This window comes from Balaenoptera ricei, chromosome 20 (genome assembly GCF_028023285.1).
Source record: "Balaenoptera ricei isolate mBalRic1 chromosome 20, mBalRic1.hap2, whole genome shotgun sequence".
NCBI lineage: Eukaryota > Metazoa > Chordata > Mammalia > Artiodactyla > Balaenopteridae > Balaenoptera > Balaenoptera ricei.
The window spans coordinates 294,769-317,698 of NC_082658.1; the positions used below are offsets into that span (position 1 = coordinate 294,769).

General features: G+C 35.5%; 1 protein-coding gene across 9 annotated transcripts in view; it reads left to right on the plus strand.

Moving 5' to 3' along the window:
- Window positions 1-22,930, plus strand: part of HELZ (helicase with zinc finger) — a 155,736-nt gene that overhangs the window by 51,856 nt on the left and 80,950 nt on the right. For 7 of the 9 annotated variants that reach the window (XM_059909048.1, XM_059909046.1, XM_059909051.1 and 4 more), the window contains 5 exons: window positions 3,974-4,241; window positions 11,583-11,916; window positions 12,773-12,903; window positions 18,103-18,282; window positions 18,825-18,929. In XM_059909048.1, the coding sequence (XP_059765031.1) occupies window positions 3,974-4,241; window positions 11,583-11,916; window positions 12,773-12,903; window positions 18,103-18,282; window positions 18,825-18,929 (1,018 nt within the window). The remainder of the gene's footprint in view (window positions 1-3,973; window positions 4,242-11,582; window positions 11,917-12,772; window positions 12,904-18,102; window positions 18,283-18,824; window positions 18,930-22,930) is intronic. The other 2 variants (XM_059909053.1, XM_059909054.1) reach the window with 2 other exon arrangements.

A 22,930-nucleotide genomic window follows, 5' to 3' on the forward strand; every position in this document is an offset into this window, starting at 1 on the left:
AAAAGAAGGAAGTTAGTGAGTTTTCCCCTTGCTTAGAACACAAACTGCGTTATACACTTTATACCTCAGTTTGAGTAATAGAAAATTTTTGCTTGACAAAACTGATCTGGAATTCTGCTTTGAATATCTGGAAGCTATATGTTGGAAATCAGTTCTTATATTTAAATTTGAAAACGATATTTATTACACATTACTTTTAGTCTAGCAATGTATGTTAAAATTAACATTAAAAGTTAGTACGTCTTAAAAACTATCTCTGGCTGTCAAAGTTGTTGGTAAATTAAGGACATGTTTATATATATAAATATATAATGTTTACTATTATGGGGTCAGAAAATTAATAGAAAAATTGATTTAAAAAATAGGGGCTTCCCTGGCAGTCCAGTGGTTAAGACTCCACGCTTCCAATGCAGGGGGCACGGGTTCGATCCCTGGTCGGGGAACTAAGATCCCATATGCTGCGTGGCATGGCCAAAAAGAAAAAAAACAGAACAAACAAACAAAAAATAGTATATTTGTCAATAAAAGATAAATGTAACTGAGTAGAAGCATGTAAAAAGTGTGAGGTACTCCTATGTTGTTACTCCGCTGTTTTAACTTTTTATTAGCCTCATTAAGAGAACAGACAACATGGATAAGCTAAGAGATGTTCATCTTACGTCTGAGTAGCTCTTTTAGTGAAAGGAACGATGTTGAAATGGATAGCTGAAGTCGTAGTTTGGGTTTCCTTTGGGATTTTGTTTTATTGTTGATTTGGGCTGTGAAGATTTGTAAAGCCACAGACCAAAATGTTTCCTAAGGAAGAGTGTTGTATCCAATTTTGGAATTAGGAATCATTTCATCTCATTCTCTTTAAGTCCTAGATAAACATACCTGTTTTTAATAAACCCTACATTTGACATGCATTTACTGCATGCCTCTTGTGTGTCAGCCTTTGTGCTGGGTATGTAGGACACTGCATGTTTTTCTCCTAACTTCTTATCCACGGTCCAGGGTTTGTTAAGGATAATTTTCAAGTCTGCTGTACTACATACTTCAAGATAAAACAAGCCAACCCTTTGGATGCTTTATTAGAATAGTAACTATGCGGCTGAAATGAGAGCATTTGCTATTCACAGTAGTCAGAAGGGTGAGGGAAGCTGGGAAGCGAATCTTGTGTCAGACTAGTTATTCCAACCTTGAATTCTATTTTTGATAGTAACAGTTCTTCCCATATGTTATCTTCAGGAAATTAGGTATGTTCTAATTATCTTTAACTTTTTCTTATGAATTTCTCTTAAAATACATGTGTAGCTTCTGCCTATCATATCTCAGGGTAACAAATTCCGTAGGTTTATAATTTGTCAGGGTTTCAGATTTATTATTATAGGAGTTGGTTAATAAGTCAGTGTTAAACTCTCCCTAAGTGATTTTATGCATATTGATTCTAACCCGTTCACTTTTCATCTTCCCAGAATGTTTTTTTTATTTTATTTTAGCCTAGTTTAGACTGAGGAAGAGTGCTTTCTTACCACGGATGGACTGGCTCAGGCTGCCCTGAGCAGTGTTCACGTCTGGGTTGCATGTTAGCTGGTGCATGTGCTGCACGGGGTGGGGGGGGGTGAGATGAGCCCCAGGACTAGCGTGTCCAGTGTCCCCCTGGGGGAGCCTCAGCTTCCTCCTTTGTTTAAAGAGGAGCTCTTGAGACCTAATGACCTTTAAGCACTCTAAGTAGGTGGGTAATTGAGCAGGTTTAATGAGAAGCTTTTTGCAGCTGAGGATTGGAGGCAGAAGTTTGTCTCCAGTTGAACATGAGCAGGGAAAGAGAAGTGGCTTTTGCAGAAGGTACCCTCAGTAGTCACTGGCCCCAGGCCATCTTGGACGCCTGAGTGAATGGCCAAGGTCAGTGGGTTGTAGACGTTTTGATGCCGGCACACATGGATTTTCCCAAGATTCTTCTCTCTGCTCCCCTAGCTCTCCCCTCTCCTATATTGTATTTATAGTTATTAAAAAGATGGAATAAAATTTAACATTGTTTCGGAATTGTTTTGAAATTGTTGTGCTACCTGCTAAAGACATTCATGTTAAGAATTTCATAAAATCAGGGTGGGAATCATGGTACTAAATAGGTAAAATGAGAAAAACAAATACTGTTTCTCATGCCACTTTTCCCAAAAAGCCTGAATACTTTTAGCCCAGAGTAGAATGATTTTCTGTGAAATTTGCTTTGTATATTAAATAGGTGATACAAAAAGCTTTTTTAAAGGAAAGCTGTACCATTTTAAGTTTGTTATTATCCCAGTTACTTAAATGGCAGTTAGGAATAGCTAGTGACTTTTTAAAGAATGTGAATATAATATTGATGTAGGTATAGTCTGAATCAGTTTCTTATTTAAAACAAAATTATGAAATATAATTTCCCTATGCCCAAAGAATAGACATCCTTTTATTACATATTAAATAAATTCTTTCAATAATGCACAGAGTTTAGTGTTTTTTTTTAAAGAGCTGGTTATTTGGTCTCTGTACCATTAGTGTTTCTCCTTTTGACTTTTGAATTAAGGGAAGAAAATTATGTACATCCTTGCTGTTTTGTTAATAGTATCTGATCTTTAGTGATGGTATAATCTGTTTTAGGAATGTTGGCGTTTGTATAATTTAAATATTTTTTATAGCTATGATCTAATAAAAGGATAGGAAGGGCCCAATTTTGGAGTGATTTAGGAAGAAAATGTGGTTAGTTTATGAAACTTCTCGTGAGGCTATTGCAAAAACAGACCATCATTATCTCATCCAGAGGATTTTAAAAATGCAAAATTTTAATAAGAAGACCATCTTTATATATTGATGGTTATAGTTGTGTTTATATTGCCATTTGATGAATAATAAAACTGGCATGTAAAAATGCCTTTTCAAGGAACAAAGATTAGAAATTAAGACTTTTACATTTTAATCTTTATTATGATACTAGGATAAACTATTTTCTAATATTGAGAAATTTCTCTTGGTGGATGACTATACTTATATGTTTATAATTTATATATAACATTTAAATATAGCAAAATCTGTCACTAAGCAAGACAAGACAATTATACAATCTGCTCTCATTTCAAAGATAGCACAAGATAACTTGTCTTTGCACCTTGGAGACTGATCTCTGTTTAAACTTTTTATTATTTCTTCCTAAAATTTATCTTGAGTTGTAAAACCATCTTTCCAATTAGGTTATATTAAAACTGGATCTTGACCTAATGAGTTAGTTAAGCAACTTTTTTTCCCCCTCTTGGTCAAGTTTCATGCTTATAGGTGTATGTGTGTCCCACCCAATAGGAAACTGAAATGCTCTGTGGATAGAGAGAGGCTACCCAGTGCTCGGGGTTTATGTTACGGTGTATGTCACCCGGTGCTGGTTTTCTGCTGCATTTTTTTTCCAGAGCTGTGAGAACTTGATCAGTCATTCATTTTGACATGGTGCCCTACTTACCATGCAGTTTAACTGAGGCTAAACTGGATTTTTCTGAAATGGCATTTGAATAGTACATTTTATCACTTTTAATGTGGAATTTAATGTGGGAAAAAAACACGGAAGGTTTTTGTTTCTCTAATAGGAAGAGAAAAGTGATTATCACCTGATGAGATTTTGTCTTATGAGAAATTTACCATACTTTCTTCCTGCAGATCAGATTTCTCTTGACTAAAGAGTTAAGTTCTAAATGTTAATCTGTATTTTTAAAATGTTAATAACTATTTCTGGTATGTCCTAGCCTGAGGTACAAAAAAATATTTTTTACATGAGTTCCTATTTATGTTATTTTGTTAACCTAGACAAAAAAATATTTCTGATATGGGGAAAACACTCTGTCAAATGGGGTTTTATATTGTTTCATTTTTAAGAACTTTAGCATACAAAATTCTCTTACCAAAATGCACAGTGTATTATTTGAGAATTTTAATGTTGTGTTCCTTTATAAATGTGTTTTTTGTTTCCATTTAGATCTTGAGTACCTGATGCATGCAAAACAACAGCTAGTAACCACGGCTAAGCGTTGGGATTCTTCTTCTAAGACTATTGTAGATTTTGAACCTAATGAAACTACTGATTTGGAGAAGAGCCTTCTTATCAGATACCAAATTCCTCTCTCTGCTGACCAGCTATTTACCCAGTCCGTTTTAGACAAATCATTGACCAAGACCAACTATCAGTCACGGCTGCATGACCTTCTTTATATTGAGGAGATAGCCCAGTATAAGGAAGTCAGCAAGTAAGTTACTTTAGAAACACTTTTCTTTTCTTTCTTTCTTTTTTAAAATCTCCCCTTTGGATAGTATTTTTCATGTTTAAAATACGGAGGGGGTGCCTAAGCGCAGCCCGGTAGTGAAATGGCTGTTATTCAGTAGCTGTCATCCAGTATTGGTATATGAGCTTAAGGGAAGAACTGTGCTCATCTTGGCATCCCTAGTGTATAGTGCCTTGCTCACCTCCACAAGCCTTGCTGCCGTGCGCTGGGAGTATAAACGCATGGTCCCTGCTCTTCCGGAGGTCTCTGTCAGTGGGAGAGCAAACACTCAATGATTATTTGTCCAATAAATGTACAAAAACTGAAGGAGGCCACATATTTTGAAAAGTAATCATGAAAGTAGTATTGAGGGAATTCATACTGGTTTCTTACATTTTAATTATAAGGATCGGACTATACAGGAACATCTCAGAGATAGTGTGGGTTCGGTTCCAGACCACCACAATAAAGCAGATATTGCAGTAAAGCAAGTCACATGAATTTGTTGATTTCCCAGTACATATAAGAGTTAGGTTTACACTATTCTGTAGGCTATTAAGTGAAATAGCAGGATATCTAAAAAAAAAAAAAAAAAGGTACATACCTTAATTAAAAAATACTTTATTGCTAAAACATGCCAACCATCATCTGGCCTTCAGCAAGTCATAATCTTTTTGCTGGTGGAGGGTCTTGCCTCAGTGTTGCTGGCTGCTGACTGATCAGGGTGGTTCATGGTTGCTGAAGGTTGGAGTGGCAGTCTTATTTTAATTTCTTAAAATTGCTGCATCGAATGACTCTTCACGAACAGTTTCTCTGTAGCAGCAACGCTGTTTGATAGCATTTTATCCACAGTTAGAACTTCTTCCAAATTGGAGTCAGTCCTCTCAGACCCTGCCACTGCTTTATCAACTATGTGTGTGTCATGTTCTAAATCCTTTGTTGTCATTTCAACAGTCCTCACAGCCTCTTCACCAGGAGTAGATTCCACCTCAAGAAACCACTCTCTTTGCTCATCTGTAAGAAGCAACTCCTCATCTGTTGTTAACTTTTTATCACGAGATTGCAGTACTTCAGTCCGGTCTTCAGGCTCCACTTCTAATTTTCGTTCTCCTGCTGTTTCCACCACATCTGTAGTTTCTTCCTCCACTGAAGTCTTGAACCCCTCAAAGTCATCCATGAGGGTTGGAATCAGCTTCTTTTATTAAACTATGGTTAATGTTGATATTCTGCCCTCTTCCCATGAATTACAAATGTTTTTAATGGCGTCTAGAATGGCAGATCCTTTTTAGAAGGTGTTCAATTGACTTTGCCCAGATCCATCAGAGGAATCACTGTCTATAGCAGCCATAGCCTTATGAAATATATTTCTTAAATAATAAGACTTGTTAGTCGAAATTACTCCTTGATCCATGGGCTTTAGAATGGATGTTGTGTTATCAGGCATGAAAACAACATTAATCTTGTTGTTCCTCTCCACCAGAGCTCTTGGGTAGCCAGGTGCATTGTCAGTGAGCAGTAATATTTTGAAAGGAATCTTTTTTCTGAGCAGTAGGTCTCAACAGGGGACTTAAAATATTCAGTTAACCACGTTGTAAACAGACGTGCTGTCATCCAGGCCTTGTGGTTCCATTTATAGGGCACAGGCGGAGTAGATTTAACATATTTCTTAAGGGCCCTGGGATTTTTGGAATCGTAAGTGAACGTTGGCTTCAACTTAAAGTCACCAGATGCATTAGCCCATAATGAGAGTCAGCCTGTCCTTTGAAGCTTTGAAGCCAGGCATTGACTTCTCCTCTCTAAAGTCCTAGGTAGAGTCTTCTTCCAACAGAAGACTGTTTCATCTACATTGAGAATCTGCTGATTAGTGTAGCCACCTTCATTAAGTATCTTAGCTAGATCTTCTGGATAACTTGTTAAAGCTTTTTGCATCAGCATTTGCTGCTTCACCTTGCACTTCTACTTACATTGTGGGGATGGCTTCTTTTTTAAACCTCGCGAACCAACCTCTGGTAGCTTCAAGCTTTTCTTCTGGAGCTTCTTCACCTCTCTCAACCTTCATAGAATTAAAGAGAGTCGGGGCTTGTTCTGGATTAGGTTTTGGTTTAAGGGAATGTTGTGGCTGGTTTGATCTATCCAAACCACTAAAACTTTCTCCATATCAGCAATAAAGCTGTTTTTCTTTCTTACTATTTGTGTGTTCATTGAAGTACAACTTTTAATTTCCTTCAAGAACTTTTCCTTCACATTCACAACTCGGCTAACTGGTACAAGAGGCCTAGCTTTTGGCCTACTTCAGCTTTTGACATGCCTTCCTCACTAAGCTTGATCATTTCTGGCTTTTGATTTAACGTGAGAGACATGTGACTCTTTCTTTCACTTGAACCCTTAGAGGTCGTTATAGGGTTATTAATTGGCCTAATTTCATTACTGTTGTGTCTCAGGGAATAGGGGGCCTGAGGAGAGGGAGAGAGATGGGGGAACGGCCAGTTGGTGGAGCAATCAGAACACACACAGTTGTTTGCTGTCTTGCACGGTTGCGTTTTGTGGCATCGCAAAACAGTTAAAATAGTAACATAAAAGATCACCATAACACATATAATAGTAATGGAAAAGTTGGAAATATTGTGAGAACTACCAAAATGTGACACAGAGACATGAAGTGAACAAATGTTGTTGGAAAAATGGCACCTATAGCCTTGCTTGACTTAGGGTTGCCATAAGCCTTCAATTCGTAAAAAACACAGTATCTGCAAAGGACAGTGAAGTGCGATAAAACAAGGTAGACCTGTACTTTTACACGGTCACCTTAGAATTCTCTTTTTGAAAATGGATTGAATGAAACCTCTCAAGATTAGAAAAATGTATTTTGGCTTGAGGCTGAATTTGATAATCAGGTTTATCTTTTTTTTAATTTTTTAAAGAAAGATGATTTTTTTTCAAAACAGTCCAGATATTAAGAGTTCTTTTTATGTTAAGTTTTAGTATGAGATGTGTGGAGATGGTAGGAATAATACTGCATTTCATTTAAGTGTTAGAATATGCTTCTGAGTTCTTTCAAGATTTTTTTTCAACTTCTCTTGTCCTCAGCTACATGCTGTTGTGCATTCAATAATGATTCCACCTTGAAGTGAAATCGATTTCATTCTCAGATATACATTTCCAAAAGAAATTGGCTCTGGCTGAAGCCGTCATGTGCATGTGCATCAGAGTGTGTCGTGTGGCCTGCAGGACTGGGGCATTGTGGCCGCCCAGCAGTGAAGCTGGCAGGACAAGCCCGGTGTGCAGGTGCTCATTTCATCGTTGCAGCGGCTGAGGCCTCTGTCGATTCAGCCTTGGTTCTGTGGCTCTGCCTCAGTAGACCCAGCTGTTTTTTGGCTTATTACCTTGGTTGACTTTTGTTGTCATTCATTTAGTCAGAAATTGCATGAAGGGAAACTCACTATATATAGCTTTGAAGTGTTTTTAAAGTTACACTCAAGAGGTATAACTATTTCTAACATCGATGGAGCCATATTTCTTTGAGCTAGAAGTATGGTTTTAAATCGGTTGAAAACTTTCATGGGCTACTATTCTGCCATTTCCAAAAATGTTAGGAATCCTGTAAGCTTTCAAGTTGATTTTAAAATGTGACATGGAACCATGGAAAGATGGTTTTTCTTCTTTTTAAGATATATCTTTGTTAATTATAGGATATATTTTGTATTTTAGGTATTTCTGCGTTACTAAATCTCAAAAATGCATATTGTTTTAATACTTAAGAAAGCTTACTAATGTCTTTTTAGTTTCAGCCTGTTAATCTTTTAGAAAAATTAAATATTAGTAGCTGTAACTTTGAGAAGGTCTCTAATGTCTGCATCTTGAACATATGGTGACTCTTCTGTGGGAAAAGCTGTATTTCTTAGTTCTAGTGTCTCTGCCTCAACAGTTTTGTTGCAAGGCACAACTCAATGTCATAAAAGAATTCTCTTATTGCTTTAAAACTGTGAGATTAATTTTTCATGCCTGCTAAATTGTGATCAAGTGTTTTGGGATGGTAGATTCTAAAATAGATGTAACAGTAAAACTTTAATATATTACCCAAGTTAGTTGAGAAAACATTATAGGATTACAAGAAATTGTTAGGGAATAATATGAAGTAGTTGAAATGGGAATATGGTGCCTGGAAAAAAAATCAGATTATGACAAACATGTAAAATTAATTCAATGAACAGAATTTATTGAGTATTCAAAGTGTTAGTTTCTAGGCTGGTCATTGCTGATTCTGAGGTAAACAAGTTACGTTTCCTCATTTCGCCAGAGCTTGAATGACATATCAAAGTCAGCTTTCTGGACCAGGTGGCATTTAAGCTGAATTTTGAAAAACAGGTAATTGTCAGGTGAAGAAATAGGACAAAGATATTTAGTTTGAAGACACAAGATAGGAGAATAAGAGCATAGAGTTGTGGGGGAAGCTGCAAGTCGGTCATCGTAATTTTAATGGAAGGGGGGACGTGTGTGGTGGGGTGGTGAGATAGAAAGCTGTTTACACTTTGCCCTCGGAGCCGCCTATCATCAGACTCGCATTTTACAGAGACCCTCTAGTGGTGGCTTGGAGAATAGATCTGAAGCAAGACATCATGGTAGGAGTTTGTTAAAGTAATTCAAGTTAGAAATGTTGAGATGCAGATAATTTAGGAAGAAGAGGAACTAACAGGGCTTGGTGGTTGTATGATGGGGAATGAAGGTTGGTGAGAGAGACAAGGTCAAGGATAACTTGGTTTCTGGCTGGGGCAACTAGGTGGATAGTGCCATTACCTGAGCTGTCTAATACACGGGAGGATTGGTTTGGGGTGGTACGTGGGGAAGTCAGATGGTGATTCTCTTTTGCTTTTACTGAGTTTGCAGAGCATGTAATCCAATGTGCGTATTTGGCAGTTAGGTTTACAGCCCAGAGCCGAGAGACCTAGGAGAGGGCGTCCTCGTCTTGGGAGAGCCGACAGGGTAAGAAGAGGGCAGGTGGATGCTTAGAAGGTGGGTGGTGCTTGGATGGAAGACGGAGGAACAGCCAGAGAGGTAGGAAGAGAACCAGGAGAGTGTGACTGTGCAGAAGCCAGTGGAAGAGGGAGTTTAAAGGAAACGGAAAGTGGTTGCAAAGTAATAATAATTTTTTAAAAAGATCAGAAAGCTGGACATCAACTTTAGCAACAAAGAGGTCATTTGTGAATTGAGAATGGACTGTAAGGAATCCCTTTTCTCTGAGAAAGCTTTTAATGACCACACATCTCAGTTACGTGGATGGTAAAAGCAAAGTAGAAGTTTAAGTGCATTTGAAAAAACATGAGAAACCCAGGGGTTCCTGTTCTTCTGCAAAGCATATATTTTATTTTTTTTTAAAAAGGAAGGTGAACATAGATTATATGTAAACTGGGGAGGGTAGTATACTTTTGTTTCATTTTATGACTTATTTTTATATGAATCCTTAGTGCACATTCCAGTCTTCAAAGAATCAAACATAACTAGATAACGTACAATCTGTGTTTCTTTAAATTATATTGTACTTTTCTAGTTTGGATCTAGTGAAATATGGATAGAGAATGAGAGAAATATAACATGATTTTTAAAAATTCCACATATATATATATATATATATATATATATATATATGAATGATACACAGAGCAAGTACTCCTAGAATTCATTTGATCCTCATAGAAAGCCACGTTATTAAATACTAAATTTATATTTATAATAAAGTATATTTTTACATATCCTTTTGGAGCCTTAAGTATTCTATTTTAAGTGTTTTTTTAAAATTTATTTAATTTATTTATTTTGGGCTGCGTTGGGTCTTCGTTGCTGTGCATGGGCTTTCTCTAGTTGCGGCGAGCAGGGGCCACTCCTCGTTGCGGTGCGCGGGCTTCTCAACTGCGGTGGCTTCTCATGTTGCGGAGCACGGGCTCTAGGCGCACGGGCTTCAGTAGTTGTGGCACACGGGCTTAGTTGCTCCACGGCATGTGGGATCTTCCCGGACCAGGGCTGGAACCCGTGTCCCCTACATTGGCAGGCGGATTCTTAACCACTGCGCCACCAGGGAAGCCCTGAAGTGTACTTTAAAATAACTAATGGAGCTTATAAACGCTATGACTTGTTACGTGCATAAATAGCTGTTGAGATGTGTTATTTTCCTTGAGTGTTTTCTTATTTCTATTAAAATATTTCTCTAGTCTTACAGTTTTCTAACTTTAAAGTGTATAAATGGAAACTCAAAATTTTAATATAATGTTTTAATTAGAATTGGTTTCCTAATATTGTAAGCAGTACAAATGTTTGTGTTACAGAAGTGTATAATGTTTTAGAAAAGGGTTTTTTTTTTTCTTTTTCTTTAAGAATTTATAAGACATTCTTGACATCACGTATCCAAAAGAAGATCTGAAAAGAAAATTCAGTAGTACCATTAAAAAGTAGCCTTTTCCACAAAAGGGTGTATAGATTATAGAACAATTACATTTTTTCATTCAAATTTTTTAAACCTTATTAAGAAAAAGGAGAGAGTGTTCCCATTGTTACCACTTTGTCTTCTCTCTCACAGCACCATTTCAGAATGGCAAAGGAGAAGAGCTATTAATTAATTTAAATCTTTCTTTCACTTCATCTTTCTTGACTGTGTGAATTAATCTTGATTCTCTGTGCTTCTTGCACACACATGTTCTCTTTCATGCTCACATGTGCTCATGGAAGTGGGAGTGAGTGCACCAGCCATTGTCTAATAAGATAGCCTTTAACTTTTCTTTCCATAAGTTGGGCATGAGACCTGCCTTGATGTAGCCATGAATAAAAATGTATTCTGGATGTTATTCGCCAACGGTATTGGAAGAGAAATTTTATGGTTAGAATCTTGGTAAGATCTGCTTGGAAAGCAGCAGTTTAATAAAAGTCTGTTGTAGTTTCAATACAGGGCATTTCCTTCTGGCTTTAGGTGATTTTAAAGTCTTGACTGTCCTAATGGTATATTCAAACAGACTTTCATATTAACTAATACATGATATTTCATTTTATTAAAAAATCATACTTAGCTTCATTTTAAATGCTCAAACCTAAAAATATGTGTATTCTTCAACACAACTAAGCATGCATTTTTATAAACTTGGAGAGTTTATTCACTTAAAGTTTTGTTGTTTCCAGCTTGGATTAAAGACAGTATATCATTTTTAGCTCAGTGGAGTGGAATTGATAAATGAACCTTTAATTTTTCTATGTTTATATTTGATTTATTTTGTTTTACTCTCTTATTTAGTTTTAATGTTTTTGATGTGAAATATTCAAACTCATTTTCTACTTCTGACTTAGGTTCAACCTTAAAGTGCAATTGCAGATTCTAGCAAGCTTCATGCTCACTGGAGTTTCTGGAGGTGCAAAGTATGCTCAGAATGGACAACTTTTTGGCCGTTTTAAGCTTACTGAAACACTTTCTGAAGATACTTTGGCTGGACGGCTGGTGATGACCAAAGTCAATGCTGTTTATTTATTACCAGTCCCTAAAGAGAAGTTAGTACAGACCCAGGGAACCAAAGAGAAGGTTTATGAAGCTACTATTGAAGAAAAAACAAAAGAATATATATTTTTAAGGATATCCAGGGGATGCTGTGAAGAACTTAACCTTCGGCCTGATTATGACGCACAGGTACGTTCTGAGGTGCGACAGCTTCGCTGTGGCTGTCTGGAGTTGCCCTGTCAGCAGATGCTCTTCTTCTGGTTTGGTTTCCCTCCATCTGCCACAGCTAGAAGTGCAGTTGACTTTGAAGTATTGATTCTGGTGGGTGGAGAATTGGACCTTTGATAACTTTCCGAGAAAATCGATTCTCTTTAAGTAAAATCTAAAATGTTACAGTTTTATACGAGGTCAAGCTTTCTGATATCTGTTTTAAATCGGCAATGGAAGAACAGATTAAAATAAACTAAGCTAGATCCTGGGGCAGTTCTTATCTGAAGTTGTATCTGCTGCTGTTCTTTTTGTCTTTATGGATTTTTAGGTAACTGTGCTCAGTCTGCCATATTTAACTGGAAAGCTACTTTTAAATATAGCATTTGGTGAATACTATCCATTCATAGTAAATCAGTACAGTGTCATAGGCCTGGTTTTAACCCTTGAGAGATGATATTTCACAGATGTTCTACTAATTTTATCAAATATATTCTTCATAGGAATGGTGGAATCAGATAATCTTTATTTAGAGATTAAGTAATTTACAAGTGCCTCAGTTTCTTTAGATGAAAAATGAGGTTAATAATAGTATACACGTCATTGGTGCTATTAAATGGGATAATCTATGTAAAGTGCATACTACAGCGCCTGGCACTGAATAAGCAAAGCAAATATTAGGCATAATAATTATTATTACACTATGATTACACTTTAAAGGCATCTCTAAACTTGGCCCCTGAAAAAGGGTATCTCCACAGAGCATTCTAGGAAGCTGAAAAGCGCTGATGTCTGCTTTAATGCTTTTAAAAAAAATTTTTTTGATTTTGTCTTTCAGGTTGAACTTCAGTTTCAGTTAAATCGATTACCCCTCTGTGAAATGCATTATGCGCTAGACAGGATCAAGGACAATGGGGTTTTGTTTCCAGACATCACTATGACTCCAACCATACCTTGGAGTCCCAACAGGTACAAAAAAGAGATATCTCATTCCAGAAGTTATATAAATTTTAAATTTAATATCTGTATCAAATAACTCAAATATGTTTATAGGAAAGTTTCCATATATTCTTCAAGAGACATGTTATTAGTTGAGAAAAGAGAGTACAAGAACCCTTAGAATGAAGCATTTGAAGTTCATCATCGATTTTCTTCACTTTTCCTCAGAGTCTAAATGACTTCTATTGTTTTTCTCAACAGCCTTAATTTGATAGAATGCCAAGCAATTTAGGAATATTCCTGAGTAGAAGCTGAATAGGGAAACTAGGGCCTTTCTAAAGTGGTTCAAATAGTTAATTTAAAATAATTTTTGAATAGGGAAGACATTTTTGTAATTTAGGAAAATGGAGGAAGTATCATGGAAGATGCTATAAAGTTAATTGTTATGTAAATATTTTTCTGCTTAATTCTCTTTACACATCTTTACATGTGGTTAAATATGATGCCTCTATTTTGTTTCCAGACTAACTGTAGTGACAGCTCTATGACTGCATCTTTTTTATTCTTTTACTGGATTTTATCCTCTTGGCCCCTGCCCATGCCCAGCTCACTCCACCTTTTTTTTTTTTTTTTTTTTTAAATCTCAGTGGCTCCACAAAATAGTTTATTTTTTAATCATTTGTGTCAATCTAGTCATGGTAGGGTGGCCCTGCTCCGTCTCTAATGGAGGCCCTGGTATCTTTACTGAGTGGTTTCCAAGGTCACCCTGGGTGCTGACATGAGCTGGCAGACAGGGGAAGCAGGAGCACAGAGGACCATGTGGGAAATTTTTATGGGCCAGGCCTAGAAGTGACTTATATCATTTTCCCTCACACTTCATTTCTTCTGGTCCTAAAAACAGAACAAAGCAAAATATGCCTTATAATACAAAATCCAAATCATTTCTCCCTTGTTTTCACTTTCCTCATTCTTCTTTTTATTGCCAAAATTCTTGAGCAAGGATAGTCAACCTAATTGTGGTATTCTTATCTACTCATCCTGTAATCTGTTTTCTACTTCCTCACTCTCCTGAAAGTAATCAGTGATCCACCAATTGTAAAAATCCAGTGACATCTCATATTTGTAGCTCTCATTTGATTCAGCTTCTCCACACCCTTCCCTTCTCTCCATCCCTACAGCCAGTGCGTAACTGAGAGCTGGGCTATTTCAGTAGCCTTCTACTCGTCAGTCCTGCTGTCTGTGTCTCTGTTCTGTGGTCCAGCCCACATGCTTCTTCCAGAGTTAGTTTGCTAAAATAATCATTTCATTTCACTGCTTATAAACCTCTGAAGGGCTTCTCCTTGATACGCAGATAAAGTCTGAACGTCCTAATACAAAACTCATATTATGTGGTCTCATTGACAATGCTTCTCAACAGTATCTTTTCAGATTTCTTTTACTTTTTTCTTCTTACTCTCCCTTTCTTCCTCTAAATCCTCATGTTCTAGCCATATAGAATTACCTTGACATTTGTTTAATTTGCCCTGAACTTATTTGCCTCCTTATCTTTTTTAAAATTCTTTAAAATTAAAAAAAATTGTGGTAAAATCTACGTAACGTAAAATTTACCATCTTAACCATTTTTAAGTGTGCAGTTCACGTGTATTCACACTTGAAGTGTGCTAAGTGTATTCACATTGTTGTATTCACACTTCAGGTGTGCTAAGTGTATTCACATTGTTGTGTAGTTTATCTCCAGAACCTTTTCATGTTGTAAAACTGAAACTTTATACTCATTAAACGCTGCATTTCCCCCTCCCCCAGGCCTGTGTTCTATCTGTGGTTTTTTTCTCCCTGAAATAATCTTTGCCCAATATTGATCTATTGGAGGATCTACCTGTCCTTTAAAATTTAGTCCCGCTCAAGGGCTCTCTCCTTCTAGTAAATGAATCTGCTCTTCCATTTCATTATTTCAACAAATATTTATTGATGCCTAGTATGTGCTAGATTCAGTCAGTTTTGTACTTTCAAGCATAATTTCTCTAAAATTAATTTTTCTCAGTTGTGTACATTTCTGCTGTTCTCATTAGACTCTGAGCTTTTTAGAAGAGACCACATCTTATTTGTCTTTGAATCTCCAACATAACCTTGCACATTATTAATATATGACACATTTAAGTTAATAAGAATATGTTCAAAGAAGAAAATTAGGGTTTCAAATGTGAGGCCATACCAGTAAACTTATAGGCATTGACTTGGTATGTTCACTTCTGAAAAATATATTGTGGATAGCAGTATATTCAAATACCACTGATTGCAGGTGTTAACTGCAAAAGTAAGGAAATGTCAAGTAGCAGAAAACTTTCAAGCAGGAAGAGATTTCATACCACTATAATTTAAATAGTAATTAAAATGTATCTAGGTCTAGGAACGCTGAGAAGCTATTAGCCATTTAAAATCTTTTCTGGAATAAGGTGGAATATAGAAAGATAAATGAAATTGAGAAATTATTCTTGAGCATGTAGTCTATAAATTAATTACAACAATGTGTCAGACAAGGAAAAAAAAAGAACTTAGAATTAATTTGGTTCAGGGAATAAAATAACTCTCATTTTATTCAGAGTAAACTTGAAAAGACTTTGTTGTTTTAATTGTGAAAATCAGAGATGACTTTTACCAGCATGTTTATTATAAATCTTCTTCCCTTTATTAAGCAGGTAGTATAATAAATAGAGACAGTTTGTTTTACTTATTGGCTTTCTATAAATGTTCATCATTCATGACAAGGAACTATAGAGATGACTCACATTGGTAAAGTTTCTGATCTACTCTGAAGCATTTATTTGCACTGAAACAATTGACAAGTAGAATGGTCTATATAAATAAAGAGATATCGACATATTTTGGAATTATACCTGTAAATCTGTCACTAATCTCTTAGATTTATACTTATGTATACAATCTAATATCGATCTCATAAGTTCATTAAAGTCCCCAAATTTGTGAGATTAGAGGGTATTCTAAAAACATTTTTTGATTTTCAAAAGTGTGTGCTGGTCAAGTAATATCTTATTTTTCTGAAATCCTCAGAAAATATTATAGTAGTAGAAGTCAAAGTTAATTTTGCACTTATTGCTCAGTTATTTTTCTTAACAGCTTACGTGCATTATCTTATTTGATCCTTTAAAATATCTATCTGATGCAAGTATCATTATCTCCATGTACAGATAAAGGAACCATTGGGGTCAGGTATCATAGAATCATAGTGGTCAGGTATAGATGCAAGCGACAGTTTGTTGGATTGACTGTGGCTTAAACAAATAGAAGTAGAGGCCCAGAGCTGGGTGGTCGAGGGCTGGTACGGGGGCTCAGCAGTACCTTTGCAGACCTAGTCTCCCTTTTCTCTCTACTTAGAGAGCATATTAGTTTTCTGCGTGATGCCTGTTGTTGCCTCATGATTATAAGATGGCTTCTGCGGTTTTATTTATCATGAGCTTTTTCCAGCAAGGTGAAGGAGGAAGGCAAAGGAGCAGGAAGGCTTTCTTCTAGAGAGGCTTTGTTTTGTCTTATTGGGTATAGAAGCTCTTCTGAGGGACTTTTACGTCTCGTTGACCAGAGTTGGGTCTCCAGCCACAGAGGCTGGAAAGGGAGTATATAGCTGTCTGGGCTCAGTAGTAGAGGAGGAAGAGACGGGCACTGCGGGTGGTTTGGGGGTAACCATTCCACAGTGTCTGCCACGTGTATTAGCTCTGGACTTAGCACTTACCTAAAGCAGTTTCCTTGTTTATAGGAGGTGGAGCATTGCTAGGTAGTGGCAGAATTATGAGTAAAGAAACGGGTTAATGCTGAGGGGTTCTTTGGAGTTTTAGTGAGTGGCTTCCAGGAAATCTAGTGCCACTGGTCAGAGTCCTTTTGTTTTTTACTTAAAAAAAGTTAAATTTCAGAAAAATAAATAATGACATGTTTATATGCTTAAAATTTGTTTTTAAAATTTGTTTTCTAAGGTTTTACATTAGGAGAATTTTGTTTGTTTGAAGTTATCTATCATAATATATAGCATTAGTTATAATTTTTTAAAACTGAAAGAGTTAAGAAAACTTTCCGTAAATAACTAGCTTCTGTTTAAGTAGAGAGTAGCCTCACAGAGTGGGCATTTTGCTGTCTAAACTGTGTCCTCCTATTTCAGGGTTATTTTGTAGGCATTTTGCAGATTTTCTAAGAGTCTCTACACGCCCTTCCTATTTTGGTTTACATCTCTATCATTTTTACCATAGTGGTTGTAATATTTAGTATCATAATTGTAGTTACGAGAAAGAATGCTGTTGATTCTCCACTTAGTTTGATCCCTTTCAGCATCTGCCATCCATTTAAATCTTCAAAACTTAGCCAAGTCATAGAAGGGACACTAATAAGATAGATTTCACATGTACAATGCTTGGTGTCAGTCTATTTATCTCTTGTAAAAATAAAATACAGTGTGTGTGTGTGAAAAAAAAAAAAAAAAAGAAAAGGCCACTAGGTAAGAATGCGTAAAGAATAGAAATTGCTATGAATTTTGAGATCATACTAGTTTATCCTGAACCTAATGAATTCTATTAAAATCGGAAATAATAAAAAAAAAAATAAAATAAAATAAGATAGATTTCATTGCAACAGCCATTTGTGTTGCCATGACAGGTGTTCTCTACCCAGAAAAATAGGACATACGTATGTTATTTGTGTGTGTGAAAATAATCAGAAAACATTTCATATTGTTTGACCTTAAAAAAAAACCTGCTTTTTTTCTGAATTAAGAACTTTATAAAAGTTTGATGTCTCTTAACCAGTGACACAGGTTTTTTTCTTTTTCTTTTGTTTTAAATTTTACTGAGAGATCTTTCAATGGATTAGAATTTGAAAATCAGTTAGTTTCCCTTTTCCATTTTATTTGCTATGCAAAGAGACTGCTGCTACTTAGCAACTAGACTGGAAGTGTGTTGTGATGTCTCTTGGTTAGTTACCAGAATCTTTTTGCACTTGGAAAGGACAGGATAACTAAAGTGAATTTTGATCAGAGTAGTAAAACACCCTACACCGACTTTGTTGGGAATTTTTTTAAAAGTAGTTTTAGAATAAACATTTGTTTTTATAGATGCTATGTTATTTCAGTATTTTTAATGGTTCAGTGAAATTCAAGATACTTGTGTGCCATGTTCTGCTTATGAATAAGATGCATGTGTTTAAAATAACTTACATATTAATTTTCTTTAGACAATGGGATGAGCAGTTGGATCCTCGGCTAAACGCAAAACAGAAGGAGGCTGTTCTGGCCGTTACAACCCCACTTTCAATACAGCTGCCTCCCGTTCTCATCATCGGCCCCTATGGCACTGGCAAAACATTCACCCTAGCTCAGGCCGTCAAGCACATTCTCCAGCAGCAGGAGACCAGGTGAGGTGGCGTTGTGTGTGACCTGGTCTCGTCAGCAGGGCACAGTTTCTGTGCTTGTTGTGAAGACAAAGCAAGGGCTAGCGAGACAGTTTTCATCTTGCTTGTAAAAATTTTTTAAAAATACAAATAAAGAAAAAGAGCCACACTCAAACCCCAAAGCACTAAAATTTGAATTCTCTGAAAACGTACTGTTTTTAAAAATTGGCAACATAGAGAATGGTAGCTTTTAAATAGTCCTCAAAACGCCAAGTCTGCTAAGAGATTGTGATAAATGTTAGTGCCAAAAGGGTTGGGTTTTTAAAAAATAATTTTATATGATAGATTTAAAAATAATTTGGGGGAACTTATCTCCTTTATAGCTTAAAGAGTAATTAAGCTTTAATAATAATTTCCTAAAAGCATAATTGAGTAATATGTTAGAGGTTACCGAGTAGGTTGAGGGAAATGTATTATATTAAAATGGCCACTGCTTTTTTTGGGTATTATACTGCTTGAATAGTTTTGTGTTTTATCATTCTTTTTATTTGCACCGTTTATTTCAGCAGGATTCTCATTTGCACCCATTCTAATAGTGCTGCTGACCTCTACATAAAGGATTATTTACATCCATATGTAGAAGCAGGCAATCCCCAGGCAAGACCTCTCAGGTATTTTTTTAAGGCTTATTATGTCTCTGTATCATACTTTATTATTCTTAAGAAAAGGTGTCTATAAAGATTTTAGTAACTTTGAGAAAACCAAAATCTTTAACTGTGCATTGGCATTTGGAGGTTATGCCTTTTGAAGAAACCATTTAAATTAAGGAAAAATTTAAAAATCTTTGACCATTCATTTCTTAAACATTAAGTAAAGAGAAAGACATCCTTTTTTAAGTTCTGTATGTAAAAAATGTTGTTACAATCTGAGCCGATTTTGATGTGTTCCTCTAAAAGCTACTATATATAAATTTATGATTTAATAAATTATGATTAAATCAATTTTAATTAAAATTCTAGCATATTTTGCATGGCAGAGTAGTCATGCAGTGATAGTTGTTTATGGAAATAAAATTTTGACTGTGATCATGCAGGTAATTTCATAGACGCTACACATTAGAGAAGCATGAAATTGAAGTGATTTCTGCAGCACGGTGTAACCGACTGGTACTTACAGCTCTTTGCTATCATTTAAGAGATAAAGAAAGTTCTAGGTTAATACAGGTCTTCTAAGTGTCTATGGATATGAAATGTTCTTAAATATAGGGTTGTGGGGGAATAAAATCCTTTTCTTCAGAAAACAATAAAGAACCATTAAATGGTTATTTATTATACCATTTGCTCTCATTGTTATATGAATTAATGTTTAGTTTTGCCATTTTACAAACTAATGTGTCATGCCCTATGTTGTTCAAATACAATTATTGTTTAAAAATTAATTTCTAACCACACTTTTGAATCATAATTCACTAACTTTCTTTCTAGTTGAGCCCAGGCATGGAAAAATGAGGTTACGCTATTTAATTCTTTAATAACCGTAAGCAAAGCCATTTGAATGATTTTGCAATTGCATTAAAAAGAACAAAAAAGGAAAAAGTGGCATGGCCTGTTAACACAGGTTTTTATGCCACACTCTGTTTCTACTCTGAAGACAAATTAGAGAAGAAATAAGTATTTTAAGTAGAACCCAGTTTTATTTGATAAGAAAATATCACATGTATACAGTCACTATAAATGAAAATGTGATATTTACCAATGGATAAATTCATCGATAACTAGTTTGCTTCAGATTCTAATCTTTTTTAGCTCATAAGTGAAATTGTTAGCTAGTAGCATTTTTGCTATGAGTGTTCTTACTTCAGTGTCGATAAGATGTTTTATTGTTGGTAGAGCTTGTGTGTGTGCTTATGTTTGTGTATGTATGTTATGTAGGAACTGTGACAATCTCATTTATCATTGTACTTGGGTTGGAAACAGTGGAGTGAAGACCCCTCAAAGCTTGGTTGACCTAGCATAGGTCATTTGATGTTTGGGGCAGGACAGCTGTGGTTGATAAACACTGAAATCCATTATTTGGCTAGCATTATGTTTAGCTTTTCCCATGTAAAATTATGTTTTGGGCATTACAATCCAACATGTAGTGCATCTAAATATGTAGGATAAGAAGTTATGTTCCAGTAGGGTCTATGTATAGTTGTAGTGGCCCAAATACAGAAACTTGCCCTCTAGTAGAAAATATTTAAATTATTTAAATACAAATTTCATGTTATTTCATTTAGTAAGTGGAATAAAATAAGAAAAGGCTTGGCCTTTATGTGGCGCTGTATTTTCACCATAGTTTTTTTGTTCAGGAAAGATGTTAACTTGTGAATGTATTTCCTAGGAGGGTTAATACATTGAAATGTTAGGATTTATTAGCACCATCTATTATTACATTAACTGAGATTAATTTATAATTTTCCTGATGGACAACAAATATGAGTGGTATGGGAGATGGAATAGAGAAAATTAGAATGGCTGAGCACGCTGGGGAGATCAGCTTTATGTGAATTGTCCCAGAATGCAGGGGAAAGAACACAAGAGGGCCCGAAGTGTCCGCATGTGAACTTGAAGATTTGTTGTCTGTGGAATAAGAGTGATGATGACAAGTTTACCTTCTCACACTGTAGCTTAGAGTGGGCCCTAGTAAACGTGACAAAGTAGGAAAATAGCCATAAACATTAAATAGTTAAAACAGTAAATATGTTTAAATATGCACACTTGTGGTTAAAATGTATAAAATTCTATTAGTTGCCAGGAGTTGAGCTTAAATTATTTTGGGATGGAGGTTTTAGAATCCATTTTAATTACATTTAGTTTCAGTTTTTACTTCTTACTTTATTAGAATTAGAAGATTTTAAAATGGACTAGAGAGGAAAACATAGTTTCTGTGTATGGTTCTGAAAATCAGTAGCTGATTCTGGCAGTTATCACTTATTAGATAAAGGCTATCTATGGAGAAAGTGTACATTTACTGTTTTCTGGACAAATAGAAGGTATATGTTATTTTATAAAGATCTTTAAATAAATAAATAAGGTCTTTCTGATTCTGTAGTATCTTATGTAATAATATTTTGGGGGTGTTCATTGCATATGAATTCAATACATGAATACAATTTCAGTGAATTAAGATGATATATTACCAGACAGTCTTCTGTTTTAAATTTCATTATAATTCATGTGGGGTATGTGGACAGTTTATTTCTAGAAATATGTAAATTACTTAGTTGGTGTCACCTTTTATACCGTGGACTTGAAAGTGTCAATTCTCCAATTTTGAAAAATGTTGTTGGATGTGTTTTAAATAATCTTATAGACAGTGTCTACCTTAAATGTTGCACAAAATGAAGGTACTGAGAAAATATTTAAGTCTTTTTTTTAAGTCAACACTAGACTATTATTTTTTAAGGAAATGGGCCAATGATCAAACTTTGTATTCTTACTAACTTCATCTTGAGCTAGCTTTCCAAGGTAACTACAAAAAAGTCAGTAATGAGGCTTAGAACTTCAATTTCTATTTTTTCTTTGAGAAAGAAGCAGTGCCTGGAGTTAGATTTGATAAGTAATTTGAAAAATGAATTTTTCAATTTTATAATGAAATGTTCATTTAAGAAAATATGGAAAATATAGGAAAGCATGAAGGATAAAAATTATCTATAACCTTACCAGAGATAAATACTACTAACATTTTACAGTTTAATTTCTAGTCATTTATATGCTTAAATATACACACGTAAGTTAATATTAATGGAATCATAATTTGTAAATACTTTTTCAGATAATTTGTAAAATGAGATTTTTCATATATTTAAAAGTAAATTCTGCTTTGCTGATCTGATTAAACATTTTTTATTAAATCCTAAAGCATGTTTAAGATTTTTACATCTTTTAGGAGTGGTGTTGGTTACTTTCACAGTCCTTCCTATCATAGTAATGCTTTTAAAATACATTACTTTCCTCTATTACAATTTATTTATAAATTAGGGACATTTATTAAATGCTTTTTTTTTTTTTTTTTTTTTTGCTTTGCTTACAAAAAGACAATAACCAGTTTTAATTGTTTCATGGAGGGTTAGAACACATTGTAGAAGATCATGAGGTTAGTATTTGTGCATATGACATTTGAGCTGCCTTTGAAACATTCTAGAGGAGACAGATGTCAAATAAATAGTTGGATATGCATCTTGGAGCTCAGAGGTGAGGTCTTGGCTGGAGAGAGAAGAATGTGTGAGTCATCAGGGTATTGGTGGTAATTGAAGCCATGGGCCTGGGATGAGATTGTCAGGTGAGAGGACAGAGCTTGACGAGAGCACTAAAGGCTAAGCCTTGAGGAACCAGCTTAGAGAGGTGGAAGGAAAGCAGGGAGCGGTTGAGTTATGGCAGCTGAGGGAGAGAATATTTCAAGGAGGGAGCAACCACAGAGCTGGATGCTGCTAATAAGTAACTTGATGGGCCTGGAAAATGTCCAAACGATTTAGTGATGTGGAAGTTTATGTCCCTTGATTGGACCCTCACAGTCTCCTAAGTTCTTTGCTGTTTCGCTGATTGCTCCTTCCCAGTCTCCTTTCCTGTGTCCCTCCGTTCCCCAGCCTCTACATGTGGAAGTGGTCCATCAGCCATTCTTCCAGCTAGTT